We start from the raw sequence: 26601 nt of genomic DNA, 5'->3' as shown, positions 1-26601 counted from the left end.
TAGAGCAGAAAACTTCCCCTTGTCCTGAACAACACAGCTGAGAGCAAGCATTAGCATATTTCCATGCTATTTGCCTCAGCCAGAGGAAGGTAAAATGCTGCTCCCTTCTGAGTCACAAAGATCCCTGTGCTGATTTGACGAGAGGGGACAGTGGGGAGGAGAGATGACCCAGCCTGGTCCCCCACTGGGGCTCGCCTCTGACATCAGCATGAAACCTGCCATAAAAACAGCAGCCAGAGGGGGGGTCCAGCTCAGACAGTGGCTGCTCAGATCAAGAGGACAGTACTGGGCACCTCTCCTTGTTTTCCTGCACTAAGGTAAGCACAGCCCTGGCAGTGAGCAGAGCCACTTTCCTCTCCCTCTCATGATGCTTTTGTTGCTGGATCATCTCCCCAGTGCTGCTTTGCCTGCCCGTGAGTGTCTTTGTGCCTGTCCAGCCAGCTGGGGGGTTCCAAAAGGGGGGTGTAAAAAGTTGGTGGATGCGGCAAACCTGAGCTTTTCCTGCTAAGTGCTTTCAGGGCTCCTCTGGTGAAGCTTAACAGCTGCAGATGGGCTTCTGCCCAACAGGGTGCAAACTTCTCCTGTGATAAAGTCCCTGGAAATAAAGCTGCTGCTGTGTTCCTGGCGTGTTCTGCTTAACCCAGCTCTCCTGCTGCTCCTTGCCTCGTTTGCCCTTGCAGGTGGCTGCAAAAATCAAGCCCACTGCTCAGCCCATCCTTCGCAGTCCCACTCCTTGCCTTGGTGCCACAGAGGATGTTATAGGGTGCTACCATGTTCTTATTTCAGCAGCCAGGTCCAGGAGTGGGTGCTGAGGGCGCAGAGCTGGCTGTGGTCTGTCCATCACCCTGCATCCAGCAACAAAACCCATTTGTGTCTCCAACCCCATGCTGTGGCACTGGCCTCTCTTTCCTTCTCCTGGGCTAGGAGATCTTGCCACCACGGGCAGAAAAGGGTTGTTCCAGGCCTTGCCTTATGCGCGAGGCTAGGACCAAGACCTATTTTAATTAACATGAGGTTTGCATATCTCATGTTTGTGGGGGAAACACTCCTCAAGAGTTTTTAGCCCTAGCTCAAACTGCCAGCCCAGGGATGCTGTGATGGGGACGGCGGTGCCATAGCAGCAGCCATTCGGTCACCCCATCCCTTCTGTCACAGCTGTCCCCCCCTGATGGGGGGGTCAACCTTCGAGCATCTAACCCAAGCAGGGTGTCTCTGCCACTGCCAAACCCCTTCACTCCCACAGTCAGACCGCTATACCACCCTTTTTGGGGCAGCATCAGGACGTGCTGGGCCTGAGAGGCTTCGGGACCAAGGCGCCGTGGGCAGAGAGAAAGAGAGATGAAGCTGGGGGCCACCTGCCTCCTCTGCCTGCTGCTCGCCTGCCTGACCCTGCCAGTCACCCACGGCTGCATTCGTGAGCGCTCCATGGAAATCAGGAGTAAGGAGAGCAGGAGTAAGGGTCTATCCCTCACCCCACCAACACCCCTCAGCCCCTTCTGCATCCCCGGGCTCAGCTGCACAGGAGGGGGTGAAGGGCGGGGGGAGGGGGTCACTCTGCCAAATAAAAGGTTTGCTTTTGCAGCAGCATTTAAACACACCTCCCACACACACACTTTTCCCTCTCCCCTGGGGTTCATCATTCCTTCTCCATGGATGCAATGCCCTGTCCCCCTCCATGACTCCCCCTGCCACCCCCTGACTGCTGCCCTTGGCTTTTTGCTTTGCAGACCCAGACATCGACCCCTCTTGGTACACGGGCCGTGGGATCAGGCCAGTGGGGAGGTTCGGGAGGCAACAAGCCCTGGGCAAGGGTTCCTCTGGCAGGGGGGGCAGCTGGCGGGCAGCTTGTGTGTCCCCCCCACCCACAGCCCTCCCGGCTGCAGCGCAGTCCCTGAGCTGAAACTCACAATAAAAGCTCTTTGCCTCTCAGCTCCTTGTCTGTGTCCCAGCCCATCTGCTCAGAAACTCATCCCGGGGACATTGGGGGGGGGTGACTTCAAAATTCACCATTCTTGCTGTGGTTTTGCAGCCTGCCCCAGCAGAGCATGGACTGCAGCAGTGCTGCCCCCGCTGCATGTTCTGGAGTGTTTATCCCCCCCAGAAAAGAACATGCTAAAATCATGCCCCTTTCCTGGGCACATTCCAGCACCCATGGGTGCCCCTGACACCTCCATCCCATTTGTCAGGGTCAGAAACACATGGGGAGTGCACAGGGCTGTCTCATGTGCTGCATGTCCCCAAGTGTCCCCTGACATGTGCTGAGGGCAGTCCATTCTCCAATCTCTCCAGTCTGGGGTAAATAAAGGCCAGAGGCAAGTGTGGCATCACCACCCCATCCCTGATCCCTTCCTGGAGTTCCTGGCCCAGCACTGGGGGGGTAGAGCTGCTTGGTAAGGGAAGGGTTAATCTCAGGAGAGAGGGAGCAGATGGGGCAATTAGCACCCTGCTTCCCAGCTGCCCTAAGGAAGGGGATGTAGGCAGCAGGTGGCAGCAGCTCTGCTTCCGTGCTGGGAAGGAGCTCCTTCCCTGCCCTGGGGTGGCTCAGCCCCAGGGACCCATTGCAGGTGGGTGCCCCTGAGGGAATGGGGGGATCCTCAGGGTGGAGGGCTGCCCTGGTTATGGGCCTTTTCTCACCATGGGCATCTTCAAGGCTGTCTGCTAACTGGTGGTAAAACCCAGCCTGGCATAGCCTTCTCCCAGCCTTGACCCATGTGCTGACCTTGCCATCGTGGAGTGCCTTGGGGTAGGACAAGTGCTGTCACTTGTGGCCCATAATCATGTCAGCATTGCCATGGCTCTGCTGGGACGGGCAGTATTCCCCGACCCAACACTCTCCTGGGGTTTGCTGGGCACCAGGTACTTTGGGGATGGAGGAGGTGACAGAGCACCTTGCCAGGTACAAGCAATGGCTCTTCTCCCAACCTGGACCAGCTCCTGCTCCTGCTGTGCTGGCATTGCAGCTGGTGAGGGCTGCAGCTGCCCTGTGGCACCTCTCTGCACAGCTCCCATCCTCTTCTAGCCAAGGCTTATTCCTTCATCATAATTCAGAAAGGGGAGGCTCTGCAAGGCATGGGACACAGTGATGCCCAGGAGTTGCTTTGGCCCTGCTCTGCCTCCAGCTCTTATAATCAATAAACCAAAGGCTTATTATGGGGCCTGGCAAGGATGAGGGGAGCACTGGCTCTGATCCTTCTGGTCTTCCTGTGGTCCACCCCTGTGGGCTGACATTCAGATCAGGCGTTTTTTTTTCAAGCCCGTTGGTGTGGAATTTTTGAGCAGTAGTGAGCAACAGTGGGAACGCTGCCATGGTGTCGAATCGTTGAGGTTTTTGGTACTAAAGCAGACACGCAGTGCGATTGTTGCTGGTGCTGTGGGTAGGGTTCCATGTGAGGGTTATGGCCAGCAGAAGTTTCTAGTGGTGACTCTGCGTTTTTTTTCCAGGCCCATTGCTGTGGAATTTTGGAGCGGTATTGAGCAACAGTGGGAGAGCTGCCGTGGGTTCACATCATTGAGGTTTTTTTTACTAAAGCAGAAGTGTATCTCGAATGTTGCTGGTGCTGTAGGTAGGGTTCTCTGTGAGGGTTAGGGCCAGCAAAAGTTTTCCGTGGTGACTCTTTACATTTTTTTGCCAGTCCCATTCATTCAGAGTTTTGGGATCCCTATTGAGGAACAGTGGGGGAGTGGCTGCTGCTGAGGGGTGGTATATTTGAGGTTTTTGGTAAAATGTAAACCTGTAGCTTGACTGGCCTTGGTGTCTGTGCTCTGGTATTGCTTTCCTCTGGTGTTGTCCTCTCTTCTGGTGCTCTTGTTTCTCAATGTGTTGCTTTCTCTCACCTCTCCCTTTTCCTCTGCCCTGCTCTTAACTACTGTGTGTTTCCCCTTCTTGAATATGTTAATCTCAGAGGAACACTTTTTCTGTTCACTGATGACCTAAGTTGAGGCCAGGCATCTTGGAGCAGGGGGAGCTATTCCAGCTGCTCACATGAGCTTTTCTTTGGGGAGGGGACCCCTTCCCTCCCCCACATCAACACAGAACAGCCAACGTGTCCTTGTGGCTCAGAAGGCCAATTGCATCCTGGGGTGCATTGGAAGGGATATGGTTAGGAGGTTGAGAAAGGTTCTTCTCCCCCTCTACTCTTCCCTGGTGAGGCCACATCTGGAATATTGTGTCCAGTTCTGGGCCCCTCAGTTTGAGGACAGGGAACTACAAAAATGATTAAGAGAGTGGAACATCTCCCTTTTGAGGAATGGCTGAGGGAGCTGGGGGTCTTCAGCTTGGAGGAGAGTGACCCCATTAATGTTTATAAATATGTAAAGAGTCAGTGTCAGGAGGACGTAGCCGGGCTCTTCTCAGCAATTTCCAATGATAGGACAATGGGTAGCAAATGCAAGCTGGAGCATAGGAGGTTCCGTGTCAATGTAAGAAAACTTTTTTTCACTGTGATGGTGAGCCTCACAGGCTGCTCTCTCAGGTTGTGGAGTCTCCTTCTCTGGAGACATCCAAAACCTTCCTGGATGCATTCCTGTGTGACCTGCTGTAGGTGATCCTGCCCTGGCAAGCGGGGTTGGACTCGATGATCTTTTGAAGTCACTCCCAACCCCTAACATTCTCTGGTTCTGTGATTCTGTGAAATGCTGTTGCAGTGTCAGGAAGCCGGATCTTTTTTGTATGTGTGTGCAGTACCTTGGTCTGCTATCCTGTTCTCAACCATGCCAATATCTTGCTGTCTGGATGCCCAGGGTCAGATCTCCCTCAGCAGTGAGTAGTTTGCAAATAAAGAGTGTGGCTGCATCCAAATTGGATGGGATGGATAGAGAAGCTGGAGTGACCTGCACAAAGGTAGGGATGCACTTTGCTCAGCTCTGCTTCTGCAGTGAAGGGTTTCTTATCTTAAACTTTACCGGTAAAAACTGGGCATTGCTTTTTTTTCTAAGGTTAGGGATTGTATTTAATGTTGTTTGCCAGATTTAACTATGCCACAAGATTCTGCAGGACAGGTCTGACTGCAGGGGTGGAATGGATCAAATAGTCTATAATCTGAGCCCCTAGAGCCCTATCGTAGACCTTTCCCCACTGCTACACCTCAGCCTTCTTCTTTGATTTTTAACTGTGAAGGAAATGGTGACATTTCAGTAGGTCATAGGAATGCCAGAACAGGTCAAAATGAAATTCCTAGAGTAAGAATATGAGAATTCATTCCAAATAAGTGCACCACTCTGAGCTGAAAACAAAGACTAAAATCTCAGCTTTGTCATTGTTCTGCTGTCTGTCCATGGGGAGATAAATTTTGTCCCCTCTGACTCATTTCTCCCACTCTCTGTGGCTTGTCCACTAGGTTTATGTGTGCTGCCAGCCTGCTCTATGCAAGGCAGTCTGATCTCCAGACAAACAAAACCTTGTGTTGATCAGAAATTGTTAACTGCTTAGCCCCAGCTTTGGTATTTTTGGACTTCCAGGATCCTTGAATACCAGGAAGTTGTTTCTGATGGGTCAGTTTTCATCCCAAATGCTCACATGTTTCAAGAGTCTGGCTGGGGTCTCAGCAACCCTGCCCAAGATGTGCACCATTTGTACCACTTGCTTGGGCTCCTCCAGGCTCTTGTTTTCCACTCAGATTCCAGCACATCTGCAATATCCCACATGGGAGCAGGTGGCTGTGACTCCTGCCTGAATTTGGCTGGTCTGACAAGGAACAGCCACAGACTCCCTGGTCTGTTTCAACTGTCCATATTATACCATGAGCACTGCATCCACATCACCTCTTGCTCTCTGATCAGCTGAAGAAAATGTCTGAAAGAACAAGGCTTTTCTTTTTTTTTTTTTTTTTTTTTTTTTTTTTTGATGTTGATGTTTTTTAATGTTGATGTAAGATGTAGAGGAGCACAAAAAATGTGCTATTCACACTTTAGGGGCTTTGCAAAACTTTTCTGGCCTCAACTGCAGAGATGGGGCTTGCTAGAGCTGTGATCAAGTTAAACGTGTACAGATCAAAGCTGCCACAAAAAGGGTTGAGCAGTATGACCTCAAGTAGGACCCTCAAGTAGATGTGGTGGCCTGAAAATCCTTGTTTGCTGTTTCAGAAAGCCACATATCTATAATGCATGTGCACACATATGTGGGCATTTTAGAAAGTGTTAGGTGTGTATTGATAGCATCTGAATCATGCTGTTGTCCTGTGCCACAGTGCAGTGACTTTATGTCACTGGGATGTGCTGAGAGCCCACAGTGGCCATGGGCCACTGCTGACCTGATGTAAACCCTCTGTTGCTGCAAATCTCTTTATATACAGGCTCTGATGAGCTGCCTCAGCATCACCAGGCTACCCCAGAGCACTGCCCCTTGCTTTGATGCTGTTGCAAAGCCAACACTGTGTCTATTGTGAGCTCTGGCTAGTGAGACACAAGTGAGGTTATGGTCAGATTTAGACAGTGGATGATGGGCATGCTGAGCCCAGAATTAATGGTCACAGAAATATGCCTTTCATTATGACCTGGCCTAAGTGATTCTGGATCTTGGAGCAGCTGTAGGACAGACAACTTGTCTCTGCCCTGCCAGCTTCAAAGGAACCAGTAACTTGCATATACATATGCCTTGCTTTTTTGGGACATAGCTATTTTGGTTTCGTTGGTATTGCTGTAAGTGAGCTCACCATCAGTGTCCACTAGGGGTTGTGACCACGCTCTTGTGGAGCTGCCCTTCTCCCTGTGCTCCTTTGAGCAGGACTCTGAAATGCTAAGTGTTGGTCTGTGGAGCTTCGAGAGAGCTGGGTATGCTGTGTCTCACTGAGGAGGACAGCACGGCCCTCCTCAGCAGCCAGCAGATACAGAACTTCATAAATAGGCTCAGGGTCTTCTATTTTTTAAGCCAATTTGTTTCAAGATAATACATCTAAAACCACAGAAAGCAAAATGCATTCAAAATAGAGGTCACTACAAACTGTGTCCTCAGAACTGTTCACCCTGCCTGTGCTGTTAAATGTGTAATCCTTCATTTGCATTATGGCTTTGCTAGAAAACATGTAAGAAGTCAGTCAGAGAGGCCTGGCATGGAATGGAAGTGCTTTTTCTAGGCATTCTGGTATTCGTGGTTTCTCCTTTTCTTTACCTGTAGTAATTCCATGAACTGCTGCAGTAAGAAGAACTACAGTTCAATTCCTGTAGCCCAAAGAGCCACAGTGGCTTCAAGATGCAGGGTAGCCCACTAGTGACCATACAGGCAACATTTGTCACCACTGCAATGGAGCATTAAAAAGATCGTGTTGTCAGTTTGGAGAGGAGGAAGAGTTGTGCCTTTGTTAATGAAAACAGATTGGGCTGTTGCACTGATAGACAGTTAGGAAATATTTTGGTTGTTCATCATTTTGGTAATGATGAACAGATCATTTACACCAAGGCTTGAAACTGAGCCTGTCATGAACTGGTTCGGGCTTCTAAAATGATGGTCTTCCTGTGTTAATAATTAAAACATTGCTAAAACACTCCAGAGATTGGCTCAGAAACAATAAACAAATTTAATATTAATGATTCCCAGATGATAAATGAGAGTGTACATTAGCACGTGTTAAAGACCAAGGAGGGAAAATAACTAATAACTACAGTAGACATTTTAAGTATGGACATTTTTAAGTATGGATCAAAGAATTTAGGTGTGAACAACAAAAAAGGCTTTCCTATAGCATTGCCTGCTACCCATCTGAAGAGACAGGTAATATTGCTTATACCTTTGAAATTACACTTGAAATACACTTTGAAATTACACATTAAAAAGTCTTGAAACACAGGGTTGTGCTGAGGCCAGATGCTTCTGCCACACAGCCCCTTGGTCCTGAGAGGAGCTGTGCTTCAGCTGGAGGCTGCTGCAGGCAGCTGCCTACCCACGTTGGTTACCCACTGGCCACAATCCCTTGCAATTTATAGGGGATTCCTCAAAACTTGTGTTAGGGTTGCTATGAACAGTCCCTGATGAGGGTGCTGGAGGCAGGGTGGAAAGAGGCATGGAAAGTAGTCAGTGTTCCCTCAGTGCACAGAGCTGTTCTTGCCATATGTCTGGTAAGTAAACTGCAGCTTTTGTGAAAGGTAGATGTGGTTTTTTCTGGTTAAAATACATGCACTGAACGTTTTCCTTATTTCACACTTCACATTCTCTCTTGCTCAGCAGAGCTTGGCCAGGAGGAGCCCCCCACCATGAGTCTAGCTCACCCTGCCAAAAGAGCTGTGATGCAGAGACCTTTGGCTCTAGCTTGGGTACCCAATTTCAAAGGGAGAGACAGATCCTAAAGGCAATGAAGGAGGGAGTTCTGTGAAATAAGAGACATCCTTATCTAAGAAGGTTCAGATTTTGCAGCATTACCTTATTAAAGCACTTAGGTACCCTTCCACTTGCATAATTGGTTGCCTACCATGAGCTGCTTTTTTGCCAGTGGGAACATCACATTTGGAATGGACCTTGACCTTTCTGATAAATTAGTGGCCAGTTTGCTTCAGTTATTGGTCTGGGACCAGCACGTTCCCTCAGGAAGTGAGGCTGAAAATGGCTGTAAGCTGTACCTTTCTATGCAAAGGGCTGTAGAGTAGCTCGCTGACAGCCAAAAGTTGCTTCCCCAGAAGTGTTTCACCTGTCTGTCACTGCAAGACAGTTGTAACAAATGCAACCAAATATGGTTTGCTGGTGCTTGGAAAAAAATATTTAAGTAATGCTGTCCAACACAGATTTCAAAAGCTCATGCGGGTGTAAATATAATTCCCTCATCCTCTGGAGTCCCCACCCAGTTTTTGGATGTATAGTGCAGATGTTCATAGGGTATTTTATAATGGCTTCTGCCTCTCCAGGCTTTACAGCAGGCCAGTGGCCACATCATCATCCTGCTTTTCCGGGTCATGTCTAAATGTTCTCTATTTTTCAGTTGGTTCTCGGTCTCATGGACTGGGTGTTACAGACAGTGTTTGTAAATGTACAAAAATAGAAATTATTTCATCTGTATGATGCTGAGACACCCCTGGTAGAGCGGTAAAGTAGTAATCCATGAAGAGGTGAAATGAGTCATCTGATGCCAAAAAATTAGGGAAGAAAAAAAGATGTCTCGGGGGAGGAACCATTATTTGCTGTTACCTAGAGCAACTTCTTTTATAATTGAAAAATGTATTAAAAATTATTTTGGGAATTTCTAATTAGTTGAATTGAGCCACAAAAGTTCTCCTGATGTTTCAGAAACTTAAACTAGTAGCTGCCCCAAAAGAGGCCACTGTGGAGAAGTCTCCTTCCTGCCTTGTTCCTCTGTCACCACAGCTACAAGGTCAGGGAAGACGAAAACTTTTGTAGAAATTAAGGTTGGGCAACAAAGGCAATGTTTCTCAATCCCTGGGGAGAGGCCTCCTTCTAACAGTGCCCAGCTCTGCATGACTCAAGGCTGGAAAACCTGCAATAAGTATTTATAAAGTGAGTAGCTGTACTTAAGGAAATAAACATCTAGGAAAGGTGGAAGACAAAAGAAAGAAAAAAGCAGTGACCTTTCTGGTCCTGTCTCCAGCACCTGTTTCCAGCACAGTCCTTGCCAGCCATTCTGCTGACTATGGACAATGGTGGCATCTAGATGGAAGCAGAGATTTTGCTTTCTATCCAGTTTGGCATATTCAGTGTTGTGTTTATTTGTTGGTTTGCTTTTACATTCAGCTGAAAGGAAAGGGTTCTGTGGCAACTCCTTTTGCTTGGGGAAAAAAACATTTGTTTTAGTACTTTCTACAGTCAGAGGGAAAATGAAACACATGAGAATCTGACAACATTTGCTTGATTTGGCTCTCTGTTAATGGAGGGTTGAGGAGCTAATTCCTTCACATTCCTACAGGGAAGGATCAGAAAGGTTTTACTGCCATAATAGTTAAGGCTGTGGAAAAGCCTGCAGACAAATGGAAGAGCATGGGAAGTGAGGCTTGGCTGGGGTGGGTGCAGGATAAGAAAAAGTTGGTTTGGGGGTGCTCAGCCAGGCAGAGGGCTGGGAAGTGGCTGTAATGGGTTTTATCCCCATAGCATTTAAGGTAGGGAAGGGGGAGTGTTCTAAGGAAGAGAAGTGTGCTATATTTTTAGAAGGCTCTTTGGGAAACAGACTGGGGCTCTATTAAAACTAAGCCTGATTTACATGGCAGGAGGGAAAGGCAAAGAAGGAGAAACAGCCAGAATTTGCATTTCACTGTGGTGCTGTGACAGGCTGGGAAGAGCAGGTAGGAGGACAGATGGCAAAGGACAGAGCAGAAGAGGCTGTCTCAGTGAACCAGGCACAGCAATCGGGCACTATTCAGCAGCTTGGGATAGGTTTGTCCCCTACAACTCTAGCTGCAGTGAAGGTGGCCTCACGGTGCTTCACGTGGAAACATGTCAAGCTGTGCCCTGTCTTCTGCTAATTAGATCAGCCCCACAGAGGCTGTGTTGAGTGAGTTCCCTTTTTTAGCCTGAGATGGACAGCTTCCAGTGAGCTTGGTGAGAGTTTGCAAACTGCAGGTAAGTTCCCTGCTTGGCACAGTAATGGAGAGGTTGCAGGTGTTGGTGTGGGTGAAGGTTGGTTTACATCCTCCAAACAGGAGCAGCAGTTCATAGAATCATAGAATCATAGAATCGTCTGGGTTGGAAGGGACTTCAGAGATCATCAAGTCCAACCCTTGATCCACTACCGCTGCAGTTACCAGACCATGGCACTGAGTGCCACATCCAGTCTCTTTTTAAATGTATCCAGGGATGGAGAATCCACCACTTCCCTGGGCAGCCCATTCCAATGTCTGATCACACTCTCCATAAAGAAATTCTTTCTAATGTCCAACCTAAACCTCCCCTGGCACAACTTGAGACCGTGCCCTCTTGTCTTGCTGAGAGTTGCCTGGGAAAAGAGACCAACCCCCACCTGGCTCCAACCTCCTTTCAGGGAGTTGTAGAGAGTGATGAGGTCTCCCCTGAGCCTCCTCTTCTCCAGGCTGAACAGCCCCAGCTCCCTCAGCCTCTCCTCATAGGATCTGTGCTCGAGTCCCTTCACCAGCCTGGTTGCCCTCCTTTGGACCTGCTCCAGGACCTCAATCTCCTTCCTAAACTGAGGGGCCCAGAACTGGACACAGTTGGGCCAGAACAACCTCTTGGGCTGCTGCAGTGTCAGCTGTCACGGACTTTCATGTCCCAAATTTAGTGGTAGGGCAGAGAGCTCACAGTGTTTGGGCTAGTGCTTGTTGAGTCAGCCAGACTTTTAGCACAGTGCTGACCACAGACTTAACATGCTTCACCCCAGCTACCCAAAAACTGCTCTAGATGCATGTCCGGACCTTGGGCAAGAATCCTCTGATTTCCAGACTACACTTCTATATGTCCTGTTTAGCTGTTTGTGTTCACTTGGCTCTAAGCTTTACACAGAATCATCCTTACCCTTTTTCTTTAAAATAGTTTATAGAAAAGAGATGGTGTTATTCTGCCTTTGGCTAGACTAGCCAACCCCTTCTCATTTCAGGCAAAGTCTTCATGCTGCTTATCTTTAGGAGCTTTTATGGCTAAAATTATGCAAGTTTGAGTTCTTCTTAACATGGGAAAAAAGTAGGCTTGCAGACAATGTTTTCAGTAAAGTCTTGTGGCTGATTGTAGATTGGTCTAAAATATTTCCATTGTTAGACACTTGAGTGAGGTGCTCTAACATTAAATGTAATTATTTTGTGTTTGTGTTGTGATGGTGGCACACAACCAACCTGTGACTTGTTTAAAACCCCAGAACTTCCTCTTCTTCTCTTATTTACAGAGGATGAGATCACAAGTTTAGTCCTTGACCTGATATTTACTGTCTGCTTGATTTCATTCCACTTGTTTCTCAAGTCCTTCTCTTCCCATTCTTGTATTACTTTATTCTTCTTTCTTGGTGATGCTTCATAATACTGTGTCATCGGTATTATTCCATTAGTGCTGTCCTACTTGTGTCAGGGCACTATTGAAAATATGAAATTAAATCAGTTCCAAGTTTAACCTTTGAAAATCTCCCTCCAAAGGAAAAGTCTTCCTCAACCTTGAAAGGGATCCAATTCTGAGACCTTGACATCCCCAAAGTGGCATCTTCAGTGACCCGTGAAAAATTTACAGATGAAAACATATTTCTCATTGCATGCCAGGGTGACTAGAAGAGGCCAGAAAGTCATTGAGGGTTGTTGGTAAGAAGACATGAGTAAGCCTTCTTCAGAAAAAAATCACATCTTTGGTATAACAAGTAAGTTGTTTGTTAGCAAAAAGGGAACAAGTTAATCACCTGCTGCTGTTGGGCAATTTTTTTTCCCCCAGTCCTCCTAAAGCCTGATTTGGAATCCCACCACTTCATGGACTGTATTCTCCTTGGTAAGCCCAAGCTCATCAATCTCTTTTCTGGACTGCCTGGAAAAGTAGTTGTTAGTTATGGCTTTGCTCTGAGTCTCTGTGGAACTACAAGCCCCAGGCCAGACACCATGAAGTTAAGCAAGGTTCCCAGCATGCCAGAGTTCCACTGATGCAAATAGTGACTCTGATGACTTGAGAAGATGAAGCAACAATAATTAATCACATCCCAAAAAAATGCATGGGCACTACCAATCTCCTGAGCCCTGTCTTGACACTGCTCAAATGCAGCAACAACATTTGAAAGCTTTTCCCAGAAGGTCTGGTTTGCTGAAGAAGATCATCTTGGGCTCCCTAAGAGGTCTAATAAAGTACAAGCCCTTTAGTTGCACCACTTTTTTGCTGCAGCATTTCAGTGCCAGCACATACTTGTCTGTGATGTAATTTTTTTCCATTTATAAATCCACAGACCCTGTTGGATACCACTGCTGTTATATTTGAAAAATGTTGCAATGCTAGAGTAGCTATGTTTGCTTCATGCATCTTTAGGATGTGAAATACTGACCTTCTAAGTGTAGAAGATTCTCCAAGGTATTTAAACATTCCACTCTCCTTAGACTAATGGACATCCTGATAAAACCATCAGACTTCATTTCTGGTTTGTCAGATACTGTGATCTTATGGTGGAGCCAAGAGCTGCCCTTGTGCTTTCTTTTAACACCATCAGCTACACTCTGTCCCAGGGCTTGCTGCTAATATGGATGTAAACCCATTTTGCTGCACAGATTATAAAAATATATATTTTATTATGTAAAAGTAGTCCATTGAGTACACCACCAGCAGCAGTTTTAACAGTGGATTGCTTGTTTGGATCCTCAAGAGTGAGGTTTGACAAGATGGCTTGGTTTAAGAGCAGCACAGAGGGCAAACTGTGTCTTTGGGGTGTGCTCTGCATCAAATGATCTCCTTGTACACAGGATATTGACAAATAAGGTACGTGCTACACTCCTAAAATAGAGCACTTTGAAATTGGAAGGGGGTATTTAGTCTCATCTCAGTATCGTTGATTGCAGTTGTAAGGAAGAGGCAAAATGAGCCTTGACTTTGTGTTGCTTTTTGAAATTAGGAATGTACATTTCAGTGTTTCATTTTTAGCTGCACTGACAACACTTCATAGTGTAGCCAGAACAAACCTCCTTGAATCATTATTTCACATTTATTTTGACAAACTCTGTATGTATTGCAATTTTTTAACAAGATGGCTTATTTTAATTATATTTAAAGAAAAAAATTAGAGTAAGTGCCTGAAATGCTAGGAAAAAAAATTTCTTACAGTGCAGTACATATTCAATGACTGATTTGAAATCTGGCTGCAGTCACCCAGAGACTTCGTCTTCCAGTTTATTTCCGATTTATTTTTTAAATTTCTTTCTTTCTGTTTAACAAAGACTTCTCAATATTAGGTTTTCAGGCATAACATGACTAGCATAAGCTTCAGTTTGGTTTTAAGTCTTCCAGCCAGAAAAGCAAATGTCATTAGTGCAAATCTTACTGCAGCACTGAACTGGAAACTCCCTTTATGGACACAGTGATGCAGCTGCACAGGTGGCTGAAATCCCTGGGTAACATGGACCTAAAAATAAGGCAGCGCCCTACATCTTTAGCCAGAATTCCTCAAAGGGCAGGGGCAAAGGTGAGGAAAAGGGCTCGGAGAACAAGGTATGCAGAGCCTGAAAGGATGACTGTGCTAAGCCAGGCCTGGGGGAGGTGAAGATGGAGCTGTGGTGGCTGATGAAGGGGAGCCTGCAGGATACCTGGGAAAGACAGAGACAGCAAAGCTGTGCCTCCATAGCAGGATCAGTGCTCACTTTTACAGCCCCTGTGCTGCCTTGCAGAACAGGTACTTTCTTTCCCACTGGTGTGAATTCAGGGTAATTTTGATGCCAAATCTTAGGACATAAGATGCTAATATAGCAATTTGCTTTTTGTAACGATAAATAATCATAGGAGTGAGAAGCAGTACCAGTGCAATACTGCCAGCCAATCATCAGGAGAGCCCTGGACCCCAAAACAACCATAACACACGTGGTGAATGCACGCACAGTGCAAATGCTGACTGGAAGAAAAGGTGGTGTTTGGCTGCTCTAAGAAGGTTGTAGACATTGAATTGGAGCAGAGTGGAGGAAAGAGTGGGCTTTGAGTTCCATCTTGAAAACAAAGCTGAACAGAAGAAAACTGTCAAAATTGATGGAACCAGTGGAGGAACTAAGAGGCTCACCAGGGCTTTGGTGAGACACTGGAACAGGTTTCCCAGATTGCTGATGGAAGTCCCATCCCTGGAAGTTTTTAAGGCCAGGCTGGACTGGGCTCTGAGCTACTTGATCTACTGAGAGGTGTCCCTGCCCATGGCAGGGGGTTTGGAACTATATGATCTTAAAGGTCACTTCCAGCCCTGAAAATTTTCTGATTCTATTGCTGAGAATCCCAGGGATGAGCTGAGGGGACCTGCCTGGTGAGGAGGCTGATGAGAAGGACTTTGTTAGGAGCACTCAGTTGCTCATCTACTAGCAATGAGATGGGCCAGGGGCTGCACCACAAAGGTCTGCACCATCTCTTGCCAAGCTTGGGGCACAGTGTGTCTGCAAGCTGTGCAGGCTGCAGAGGAGGGGGGGCATTACACTGAGCTGGGAGCTTCAGCACTGGCTATAAATAGGCACATTGATATTACTCATATGAAAAGCAATATGTGAGAATTAAATAATTTCTGAAGAATAAGGACCAGCCTGGGTCATCTATAAGTCTATCCCTTTAAGTGAAAGGGATTCTGCTAAAACTAGTTTTTTTTTCTTTTCTTGAAACAGTACCAGTTGCTTTATATTCTGATATAGGTCCCCATGGGAAGGGATGGTATATTAAAGTGCTTGACACAGTTTTGGATTTGAGGATGACTCAAATCTCAGTCACTGTACATGGAAACTGCCAGACAAACATTGAGCTGAACAGTGCAGGTGGGTGTTGCACTTCACTTTTATCGAGTTTGAATCACTGGTAAAATTAAGTCAGAAAGATTACATGCAGCTTGCTGGCCTTTGTAACAGGGTGGGTAGGGTTTGCAGCCCTTTTCCAGTCACATATATGGGTAGCACATTTACTGTCCTGAGCCTGAGAAACTTAGGACTCATAAGGGACCATTGTGAGAACTGAGGTTCCTGTGACAGGAATCCCAGACAACGCATTAATGGCTATAGGGTTAAACATATATATTTTTCTTGTAATTGTGAATCTACTTTATATAATGTATACCAAGATGAAATTACATTTTGTGAAACAATGTGCTGTATGAAATCCACATTCTTGGGTAAATAACCACAAAGCTATCAGCCAGCATCCTGCAGATCCTACTAACAGGAGCCCAGCCCTCCTTGTGTCTCTCCTGAGGACTCCTTTGTGGCACTAAACAATATGGTATGGATTTGGGCTCATCTAAGCTCTGTCCAGGCCTTTTGCATGTAAATAGATAGCAAGTTCAAGGAGCTAAGGGTCTTGGAAATTGGGTAAGACCAGCTAGACTTGCCCAACATGATGCGTGTGTCGGAGAAGAGATTAACAGAAGGACATCACAGGATGACTTCCTAGAAGATGACCCCCAACCAAGAATGCAAATATTTCCAGGCAATCAGATAAATATTACCATTAGTTCCAGGAAATCTAATGTTTACTGCAATGAGTTTTAGATATACTTACTATCACAATATAAGTCATGTCTGTTGTCACTCATGTGATGCACGACTTTGAGATCTGTCTTGTGCATCCATAGCTGCACTGAAGAATGCCTGCCTTCTAAAACTTAAGTGTTAAAGGCTTCTTTACGATATCAGCAGTTCCTTGTCACTGTGAATGAATTAAGCACTGCTGTATCTGACTCCAGAATGACTTATGTCCACTTCCACTTAACAAGGGAATTAATGGCTGAAAGGATCCCATGGGGCTACTGGACGGGTAGGGGTTTGGGGCACAAGGTTTCTGGCTCATTCATGGAAGAGAACCGCCCTGGGTACACAGCTGCTGCGTTTTCCCCCATTTCAGAGAAATTTTCCTCAGCGTTGCCAACAAGAGGGAGGCCTCGGGAAGTACGTCAGGAAACCCGGCGCTCAGGGGGGCTGTGCCCGACCGGGGGCTGTGCGGACACGGCGCGGCGAGAATCCCCGCCCGCCCTGCACACCGCTGCGGGAACTGCCGTGGGCAGACAGTGTGCGAGGACAGCGGCTCGGCCCGGCCCGGCGTCGGGTCGAGCCGAACCCAATCGAGCCGCCACATCCAGCACCGCCTCAGGGGGCTGCGGATGGGCGTGAGGCGGCGGCAGAACCGGGGCGGCCCCTCGAGAGGGAGGTGGCGGCGCATGCGCGCTGGAGGAAGGGGGGGCGGTGGCTATTCGGATCTTCGGGCGGCGACGGCTGGGCCGGGACCGGGAGTGGGACCGGGACACCGGGAGACTGGGGCAGCGATGGGTACGCAGGGAGCTGGGAGGAAGCGGCTGCCGAACCGGGAGCGCCTGACAGCGGAGGACGATGCTCTCAATCAGATCGCCCGTGAGGTGAGTGGCTAGTCCCCGGTTCCTCCCCTTCAGGCAGCGGGCACGGCGGCGGTTCAAGGGCAGGCTGATAGAGCGTGAAATGAAAGTCGCGTTCATCTTTGCCTGGCTTACGATCCAGCGGCATCGCTTCAGGCTGCAGCGGTTCTAAGTGCTTTATCTGTGAGGAAAAGGGCGGTGCGGGGCGGTGCGGTGCCCGTCCCGCTGCAGCCCCGCGGCCGGGGCACGGGGATTGTCTGCTGGGGCGGCTGAGAGAGCCCTCGGGATTCCTGGGGCACCTACGAGCGAAAAGCCGTAAACCAGAAGCCTTCAGGATGACGCTAGATGTGGGCATGAGTGTACAATCTGGCTTGGAAACTGGTTCGTATTTATATTTAACGAGTGAGGTTACACCGCGCTGTGCTTGGTCTGACTTTACGCAGCCAGGACCAGCCGGTCACCCTTTCCCTTCTGCCTCCCTATTGTTGTGCACAGTGGAATTGGTTCTGTGGTGAACGGGATGGCGTGAATTTGCTTTTTACGTTTCTGAAGCTGACACAGGTAGTTCTGCATCCTTCCTCCTTCCAGTGGGGGAGATGGGCAACCCCAACTGGAACTGTAGATGAGTGGCCCTGGGGTTGTTCTTTGACATCTCTAAGCTGATCCAATGCTTGCTGATGCTGAAGGTGGCTGTCCTCTTCCCTGCCATGGGTTGTGTGCATCTGCTCCCTACCTTGCATTGGTCTTGCCCCAGCATGGGTTTAAAATAAATCACTCCTCTTCGAGAATAGGTCTAAGTCTCTCTTAGTTTCCTTTCAAGAATTGCAGTGGCACAAAAATCAGATAAATGCTAACATGCAGCTTATTTTTGGTGGCAGATGTCTTGTGAGTTGTTTTAACATCGTGCACCTTGGATGTTACCAATAACGTGTTCTTGTGTACCGTTCTGAAATGGTTTGTAGCATCTGGGGAATACATGCAGTAGACCAATTTCTCTGTGAGCCATTTGGATAGTGTGTTTCCAAAAGTCAAATTGTTTTGTGGTGGTATGATGAAAATATGGGAAAGTTCCCAGGGATGAAATTTGAGGTAAGAGGACGAGAGTATCTCATGTAATGAACATAAGATAGCAAATAAGAGTAATTGTGCTGTCTGCTAGACTTTAAATCATAATTTTAGCATCCCAGGGACTTCTTTGTGATGAGGGTTGAAATTTCCCAATTGTCTCCTGGCCATGCCGTCATTTATCAGTCAGTAACAAGGGTCCTAGGTTGTCCTTCTCTGTTGAACATTACTCTCCTGCATTCACTTTTCTTCAGCTAATGTACTCCTCCAATGTATTGTGAAGTGGTTTGAGACCTTAAATATTGTGTTATTTTGGGGTTTTGCTTTTGCTGGGATTTTTTTGTCTATTTGGAGGTTTTTGTTTATTAGTTGTATTTTTTTTTTCTCCTTGATATTGTTTAAAGGACATCTCCATTTGGTCAAAAAGGCCAACACAGACCTATCTTTTATCTTTCCCCTTGAAATCCTAAAAGTATGAACTGCCAAGTTCAAGGTTCAGCAGCTTCCCATATTATTTTAACTGTGTTACACAGTCATGGGTTTCATGCACTTGTAGCAGTTTTGTGGTTTAACTGCCTGTTCTCCATACAGGGGAATCCCAGATGAATCCTGCCATGGGATCTTAAGAACTCTTTAAAATGTAAAGCTTTTTGCCCTCTCCTAATAAAGATGCTGAGAGTCCTCACACTGAGGAGGGTACAAGGTTTACTGACATTTTTGGCACTTCCAGCCTTCCTTGCAGGTGTTTAGGCAAATTTGAGACACACATGTTGAATTTGTGCATGGGTTTCACTGTTCTCTCTCCTTTGGTCTTCCTTTGTTATCCAGAAGTGCTTGCAAGTTACTAACAGCTTCTGGGATCACATTCTACTCTGTTTAGGTGGAAGCCTAAATGAGCATCCAAACCAGATTTAATCATGGAGGTGCTTTCACCTTGGGATCTCGGAGAGTAAGTTGAAATGACCACATCTTCTCTCCTGATTTTCCTCCAAAAGGAGCAGGCTGCTTTGACACTTTCCAGTTGTATTTTGTAATTGTCAGAATATCGTGAGAAATGAACAGTCCTTGCAATACTGCATGCTTCTGCCATATTAAGATTTTTTTATTATTATTATTATTATTTGCAATCAGGACATCATGCTGTGTATGTGGAGTCTTGTGTAACCTGAAAGATCCTTGAGCAGTGAGGAGAGCAGTCCTCTCCCCTGGGGGATGCCAGAGCAGACTGAAGAGGAAGAACCTCAGCAAGGGGAAGGAAATTGTTAACAGTGAGGTGCTGGGGTAGTAGCAGGCGTTTAGTAGCATATTACTTATGGTAGGCAGTAGTAGTAAGTTTAAGTGTTTGAGTTTCTGAACTAGATGAGTTGCTTATCACCTTATCTGGACCTGTTTAGAGAGGGAGTAGGAGGTGCATTGCTGTCAGGGATGAGTACCACTAAATCTGGCTGCTCAGTTTCTGACTTGCATGGTAATTCAATGGATAGCAAGTATGTCAATCTGGTTAACATAAAAACAGGGTGTGCCGAGTTTCTAAGGGATGCAGATGGCTGCCACTCAAGATGTGCTGTATGCACACCCTTTTTTACTGAGGTTATTTTTTTTTCCCGGCATCAGCTCTTGCAGCTGACAGAGAGTGGAGCTCACTAGTGATAGGTTTCTCTGCTTGCAAATGGCACTTTTAGGCCATTTTATTTCTCTTCATGAGTAGGTGCCAGCAATGCTTGCAAAATCAGGCAGTTTGATAGTCCTGGAGGTGGGTGCCAGCTCAGCCAGAACTATCCTGCATGCATTGTGCCCAGTCTTCCGCCTGGTTTGGGTTAGGTGTGGTAAATGGAAACATTGACATGGTAAATAGAAACATTGTTTCTAGGGGAATATTTTTTTTTTTCCTCTAACTTCCTTTCTGCTCTTTTTTTAGCTGTAGTAATAGCTCTTCGTTACATGAGCGAAAAGAATTTTGTGCATCTGATGAAGTGCTGTCACCTGTGTAAATGAGATATTTCTCTTATAGGCAGATAATATAAGTTATTATTAAAGAAAGTAATGTTATGAGGATATTTAAAATACCTGGCTTGGTCAGTTTATGGACTGTAAATCTGATTGTTTCACTGAAGTTTTTTAGTTTGGGCATTGACGTACGTTCTCAGAGATTAAAAAGTTGGGATGTTACACCCCTATGGAAAAGCAGAAAGTGTAGCTGATCAGTAATAGCTTAAAATGCAAGTGAAACCAGGCAGCTAGATTTACTGACTGTGGTAAGAATGAAGTGTCTTTAAATGCCTAAGTTGGAGTTTCAGGACTAACAAAGAAGTGCAGTAGTCATTGTATGTAGACTCTAAATGCCTGCCTTCTGAATTGAGGGGATAATTTTGGAGGGGGGGCTGTTTTCTGGTTTATACAATAATTCAAGTGGGTTGCATAAATAGAGGTGGAAACGATTTGGTTAAAGTTGAAGCTAACTCAATCAAAGACATATATATATATATACACACACACACAGGAACACAAGCCATGTGCACTTTACTGAACTCTTAGACAAACCAGGATGTTTAAAGGAGTGAGTTCCCTGAGGATACACCAGGTAATGCCTATGTAAAATCTGTGTGCCTCCTTAGTATAGTGCTGGAACTTTTTTGAGCAGTATTTGGCGTTAAAGGGATGCATGAAGACTTTTGTTAACAAGATAAATATTCCAAGAGAAGCTCTTAGAAACAGTTGGGTTTATACAACATCAGCTGCTTGGACTGAGGCTTATTTTTCATTTCATTACTTTCAGCCTTTATGAATGTTAAAATATCAGCCCAAGAGAACAAATGGTCTGAAAAAGCCTGTCTGGCTGTATGTTTCTCTTCTAGAACAGAAAGTTAAGAAAGCAAGGGATGCTTATGGAAAGCTTGGCTCAGCCCAGTTGACCTAAATACAAGAAGGAAGGAGGGCTTTGTAGGCAGTGCTTGCCAGTAGGGTGTGGAGAATAATTCAAAAATTTAGGTGACTTTATATTAGCAAATATGTTCTTCATTGAACACTCATTTTTTCCTCATGTTTCTCATCTATAAATAAAACAAATTGCTTTGGCTTCCCTTACAGTCCTCCCCAAAGGAAGTGTGTGAAGGAGCAGCTTAGGATGGTTTAAAAAGCGAGACAATAATCTTCAGACCCATCTTATTTTAGTTAAATGTGTGGCTGTAACCTGTCTCCCAAAGCACCATCTGCCTCACAGTATGCCTATTGCAACTTTAAATAATTAGCTGCCTGTTTTTCTGGGGGTTTTTGTGCTTGTTCCTGGCCCAAATCCTCTTCAGCTGTTCTCTCGCTGTCTGAGGAAACAGCTGTTTAGGAACTGTGGTTCATATTTCAGTCAAGCAAGAGACTACAGTTGGGATTAACAACCTGGGAAGCCCAGCCTGTTTCTTTGCAAGCCCAGATGCTGAGCTTGTCTGCAGGATGTAATACTAATCATTACCTCATCTAGAAGGATGTTTTTCCAGGCCTATTGCTGAATGAAATTGGAGCTTAAGTGTACTTGCAAGGATTTCAACACTACTCAGCTTGGTTTGGTTTTGTTCTGGTTTTCCATCCTTTGGTTTCAAGGAGCATTGTGGGCTTGTGAGACAAGGTATTTGTCCTTCCTGTCAAGGTAGTAGGTTGCCAGGGGCAGTGAATCTGTCTAGCTAGACAGAAGCATTCAGAGGCAAACCTTAAAATAGCAGCTCTGAAATATCAGCTTTTGTCTCTCTTGTGTAAAAATGTTTTTGGGTGAACAAGTCACCCATAGAAGTAGGGGAGGGAACAGAAGTAAGACAAAATTCCCTGCAGATAGCTTTGAGAGATTTTTTTGTTGTTGTTGTTAAATACAGAAGATGCTTCTGAGAGGGTGTCACAGTGGGGAAAGTGGATACAGTTGCACAGGCATTTGATCTTGGAGCTATCTGCTTATGGTGTTATCTGGGGTTCTTGCTCATCTCACAAGTCTGCTGGAGATGAATAGGTGGCCTTGCCTGTAGTTGAAAAATAGCTGTTGTTTAGGCTTTCATTATGCAGCCAAAGAAGAGGGAAGTGCTGCTTAAGGCTTCTTATGGGAAGACATCTGTTATCATCTGCTCCCCAGATGGTCTCCTTTTTACCTTATTTCAGTTAGGGAACAAGAATTAGACTGTAGAACTTCCCCACATAAAGCTGGAAAAAACAACTGAGTATGTGCATCGAAATGAGAACATTACATCAGGCAAAAATATATTTTAAAAGCATCCATATGGGTAGCCTTGGGTCTGCAGTCTTGCAAGTTAATTTTGGCCACTTCCTGGTAAACGTGTTTTTCATACCACGGGTAGCTGAGTGGTTATGGTGCAGATCAATGCTGTTTAAGGTAATTGCAGGATTCCAGCCTCTCACCTTCACACATTATTCTGTTTTAAACTCTTGGAAGGTGAATTGCTGCTGGTGAAAAGCTGCTGTATCCTTTGTCTTCTGCACCACAAGCAGTGTAACCTCCTGTGGGAGAATGAGGCTAGCAACTGGAGTCAGTAATCTCTTAAACTGAGTGGCCTGATGTGCTGGAGCTCATTTACAGGTAGTCTTAAGATATTTTGAGGATGGAGAACCACCAGTGTTACTGGTGGGTAGCAAGAAATATAAGGCAACTCTCAAAAGCCTGGTGGTAGAAGCTTTCACTGTTGAAATGAAATTTTGGTGTGACATGATAAATACTAAATAAGGCAACACGTCACTGGTAGGAATTAGAAGGTATTAATTGGTAGGACCTGAGGGAATGGTAGGAAGATGTGCTGGGGGAAGTTTAGGTTAGATTTTAGGAAAAAGTTTTTCACCCAGAGGGTGGTCAAGCAGTGGAACAAGCTCCCCAGGGATGTAGTTATACCACCACACCTGCCTGAGTACATAAAGTGTTTGGATGATGCTCTCAGGCACGTGGTGTGATTCTTGGGGTGCCCTACACAGGGACAGGAGTTGGACTTGGTGATCCTGATGTGTCCCTTTCCAATTTGGCAGCTGCTATGATTCTATGAATTACCTCTGACCTGATCTGGTTGCCACACAGTGCTTGCTGTGTAAATGGCATCAGGTCAGTGAATGGCTGTGTGACATAACTTGGTTATAAGTGTATGGAAGTTCTGGTTAGGCTGTTTTAAACTGCTGATTTTGGAGGCTACAGAGAGGGTGTGGAAATTGTGTATTGAGAGGTGAGGGAAAAGCATGGAAGTAATGCTTTGGTGTTGGCAGGAATGTGCCCTGTTCTGACCATGGCAGCAGGTGACAGCCGTGCCCTGCTCTGACTGCGGCACCTGGGAGCTCTTTGGGCACAGATAGAGGAGGAGATGCAAGCTAATTGGGCTAATGCTGTTCCCAAAACTGAGGGTTGCTTGTTTGGGGATGTGAATGTATGCCTAAACAAGAAGATGGGCAGAAAGGGTGATTACATGAAGCAGCATCTCCCCAAGATGGATTTGACTTATGCACCAGCATCCAGCCAGTCCTGGTCTCTGCTTCCTCATCCCTTCAACATGCCACATGTTCCTGTAAGGGAGTTTCCAGTAAAGTGTGTACCCTTTTAGGGGGTGGATTTCTGAACAGGGGATGGTGGTTTTCTTCAGATCCTTTGGAAAATGTTTGGCTTATTGCCAGCTATAAAAAAAACTCAGAAGTTTTAACAAAGCCAGCTGTTTCTGGGTTAAGGAAAGCTGGATATTTTTAGTATGGAGTATAATTGCATGTAAATGGCACAACTCTGGGCTAAAATTCTTAGTGGCTAATTCTGTCTTGGAAGGTCCACTGAATAGATTGAAATAACTTTTTTTTAATGTAGGGACTTAAGATACTGTTCGGTGCCAATAAAGATGAGTGTCTAAGCTAATTGCTCATTAAAAATTTCTGACCTAGAACTGGAAAGCTGACTTTTTCTTGATGTACTTTCAGTCAGATACCCTGGGTGTGATCTGAAAGAGGTGGATTTTTTCAGTTCCATCTGCTTTGCCCTTCTGAGTGCCTGTAGCCTGTGAGCAGCAGGTTGGCATGGGCTGTGCTTTTATTCACCTGCTGCAGCATTTAAGAGTTGAACTGGAGAAAGCCAAACCCAAGCTGTGTTCCAGTCTCAGATGTGGTGAATAAACCTCTTAATCTACTATTGCCTGCAGTTCATTGCTGATCCATTGCAGCTCTTTTCTCCTTTCTGCATGCTGCTTCAGTGCTGTATCTTTTGTAACACAGCTTAAGCCTGACACTATCCTTGCAAAAAACACCAGATGTCTTCTGGTTCTTTAATGCTTTGTGAGCTCCTGTGCTCTTTGAGAAAATATTTAGATTTTTTTTTTTTTTTTCTATTATATATTGCTGTACAAGGAATCAAGAGCCTTTGGTAAACCAAAACTGCCAGGTACATCACCACTGCTGTGTTTTTAATACCTGGTCATTAGGTAGAGCAGTGCTTAGTTACCATTGGCACATGAAGAAATAGAAAAAGGATAGTTAAGTTTTGGAGCACCAATTTGCTTTCCTCTTAGCTGTTATTCCAGTTTCTGTCAAAGAAACAAGATGTTATCTCCAGCTGCTTCGGGCTTCCTCAGAAATAGATCTCAGAGTTGTGGGTTTGGTTTTTATTGGGTTTTTTTCTACCATAGTATCATTACTGGCAGGTTTTACTTGTAATTACTGTCAGATTGATTTATCCATTCCTGGAATGGAAAAGCTTGCAGGAAGTGAGTTCCCCAACAGCAATTTATTAGTGTGTTTAGCAGGTTGGTCAGTGACTTGTGCCTTAATATTGTCTACAGTGAAGTGATGATGCCTCTGCCCCCAGCAGTCCCACTGGTGGCTCCTAGCAGGGTGTTCTTGCAAACCTACAGATGCCTTGGGCACAGAGCTCTGCACAGAAAACATAAAGGAATGGTTCTTTCCTCTTGGTCTGTGCTCTTGCATACTTTAAATCAGTATCTGATTTAAATGTAATATTTTCTCCTTTGCCTTCCTCTTTTGAGTACTTGCTAAGCCCCAAAATATCCTTTCTTTAATCCCACATTTGAATGCCAAATTTTATTGAGTCTGCCTCTTCTGTCTGCTTTTGCCAGCCTTTTCCAGTAGGCAGAAACAGAATTAGAGGAGTATCTGGAATGCTAAAAGTGGGGTCAGGTCTTGAAATTTAGTCCCTCAGGTCAGATGGATTTCAGGTGTCCCCACTCGGGTCTTCTAATTGTGGAGCATTTATCAGCTGACATCCTAGGGTGACAGGAGAATAAGGAAAATTTCTTGGTGTGCTTCACATGGAGAAACATCCCTGGGCTCCAGTATCCTGTGAAACTCTTGTAGCTTCACTTTTTCCCCCCCTTCTAAAACACATAGTGAATTAGATTCAGATATTTCAGATTTGGCTGTTTATACTGGTGCCAATGTATTGAGAATCCTCACATAGAAACTTCATGTGTTTTTAGAAAATAGATAATTTTAAATTTGAATAGTTTTACAATCCCTTTGCTTTGGTGTGCAACTGTGCATTGCCCAAAAGCTGTTTTTTTTAAAGTATCTGTTCTCCCATGTGAAATATGTGTGCTAGTCTTGATTTTATTGCTCTGCTGAATGTCTTGCTGAGTTCTAAGAGGATTTACATTGACAAATATGTTGAATTAAAATCTGTTGAAAATTGAAGTGGGCTTTTGGGACATTTTTTGTGATACCCAAGGGTCATGCTGTTCCATTGTCTATTAAATATGAAATTTAAAACTGCCCTGATGTGAAATGACTACATGAAACAGTGTTGTGACCTAACCTTTATATGAACTGTGGAGGAATCTCAGGGCTCTGGGAAATAGACTTTTTTGTATGGGGATACAGGGGATAATGTTGGTATATATATGGAGGATGTCAGTGTTTTATTTATAGAGGATTACACAGTGTTTTTAATAATATTTGTACATTCTTGTATAATTACCCTGGAAAAATATTATGTCGTGAACTTGAGTAAGCTAAGAAAGGTTCTCTGTGTGTGCTGGTGAAATATTCTTGTATCACTGATGGAATTCAATACATTTTGTCAGACTTGAAAACAATTTTTGGGCTAGCTGAAAGGTGTCTGGCAACCCCGAACTTTAACAATGCAATCTACAAATTTATCATTAGAAAATAAGGATCAGTGGGTTTGTGGTGACCTATGCTCTTACAGCAATTTATCCTAATTTGGGTGGGGGGGGGGAGGGGGGAGTGGGGTGTGCTGGGGTTTAAACTATTAACAGAGAAAGGAGTTTGTTAGAGATCTGCTTCATGTGGAGCTGCAGATTCCCTTGTGTTGCTGCTGGTGTTAAGGCTGCTCTTTCAGTCTTTCTGCTGGTTTATCCCATTCTCTCCCTGCTTCTTGTCACATGCCATTTTTCAAACACCACTGCTGCTGACATTAAACCTCCTGATTGACACAATTTGAGTGTTAAGTAGACTGTGAGCCTGAGGATAGAGTTATAATTGCATCTGCTGGATGGTAATCGCTGCTAGGGAAAGGAAGAGCAACAAAGAAGGGACCTGGCCAGGGCAGGGCTGCTGCTGTATGGCTGCTGCTGCATTCCTGGCAGCATTCCTTGATTTCAGGGAATCCAGCAAATAGCCATGAAGGTAATTTTTTTCATACAGCTAAGCAAGGTGTGTACAG

The 26601-nt window shown here is 45.5% G+C and overlaps 2 protein-coding genes across 20 annotated transcripts in view; both read left to right on the top strand.

Moving 5' to 3' along the window:
* The first annotated feature begins 259 nt into the window (after nucleotides 1-259).
* On the top strand, nucleotides 260-1929 carry PRLH (prolactin releasing hormone). Its single transcript, XM_071746230.1, is given in 4 exon segments — nucleotides 260-317; nucleotides 1244-1438; nucleotides 1728-1852; nucleotides 1854-1929. Coding segments are annotated over 3 exon segments (267 nt in total). The 5' UTR covers nucleotides 260-317; nucleotides 1244-1338; the 3' UTR covers nucleotides 1896-1929.
* Nucleotides 1930-16649: 14720 nt separating this feature from the next.
* LRRFIP1 (LRR binding FLII interacting protein 1) overlaps nucleotides 16650-26601 on the top strand; it is a 99375-nt gene continuing 89423 nt past the window's right edge. For all 19 annotated transcript variants that reach the window (XM_071747048.1, XM_071747047.1, XM_071747045.1 and 16 more), the window contains exon 1: nucleotides 16650-16916. In XM_071747048.1, the coding sequence (XP_071603149.1) occupies nucleotides 16665-16916 (252 nt within the window). In that variant the 5' untranslated portion in view covers nucleotides 16650-16664. The remainder of the gene's footprint in view (nucleotides 16917-26601) is intronic.

Source organism: Heliangelus exortis, chromosome 6, assembly GCF_036169615.1.
Source record: "Heliangelus exortis chromosome 6, bHelExo1.hap1, whole genome shotgun sequence".
NCBI lineage: Eukaryota > Metazoa > Chordata > Aves > Apodiformes > Trochilidae > Heliangelus > Heliangelus exortis.
The sequence above is the reverse complement of the archived record's forward strand: the minus strand, read 5'-3'. Positions and strand labels throughout refer to the sequence as shown.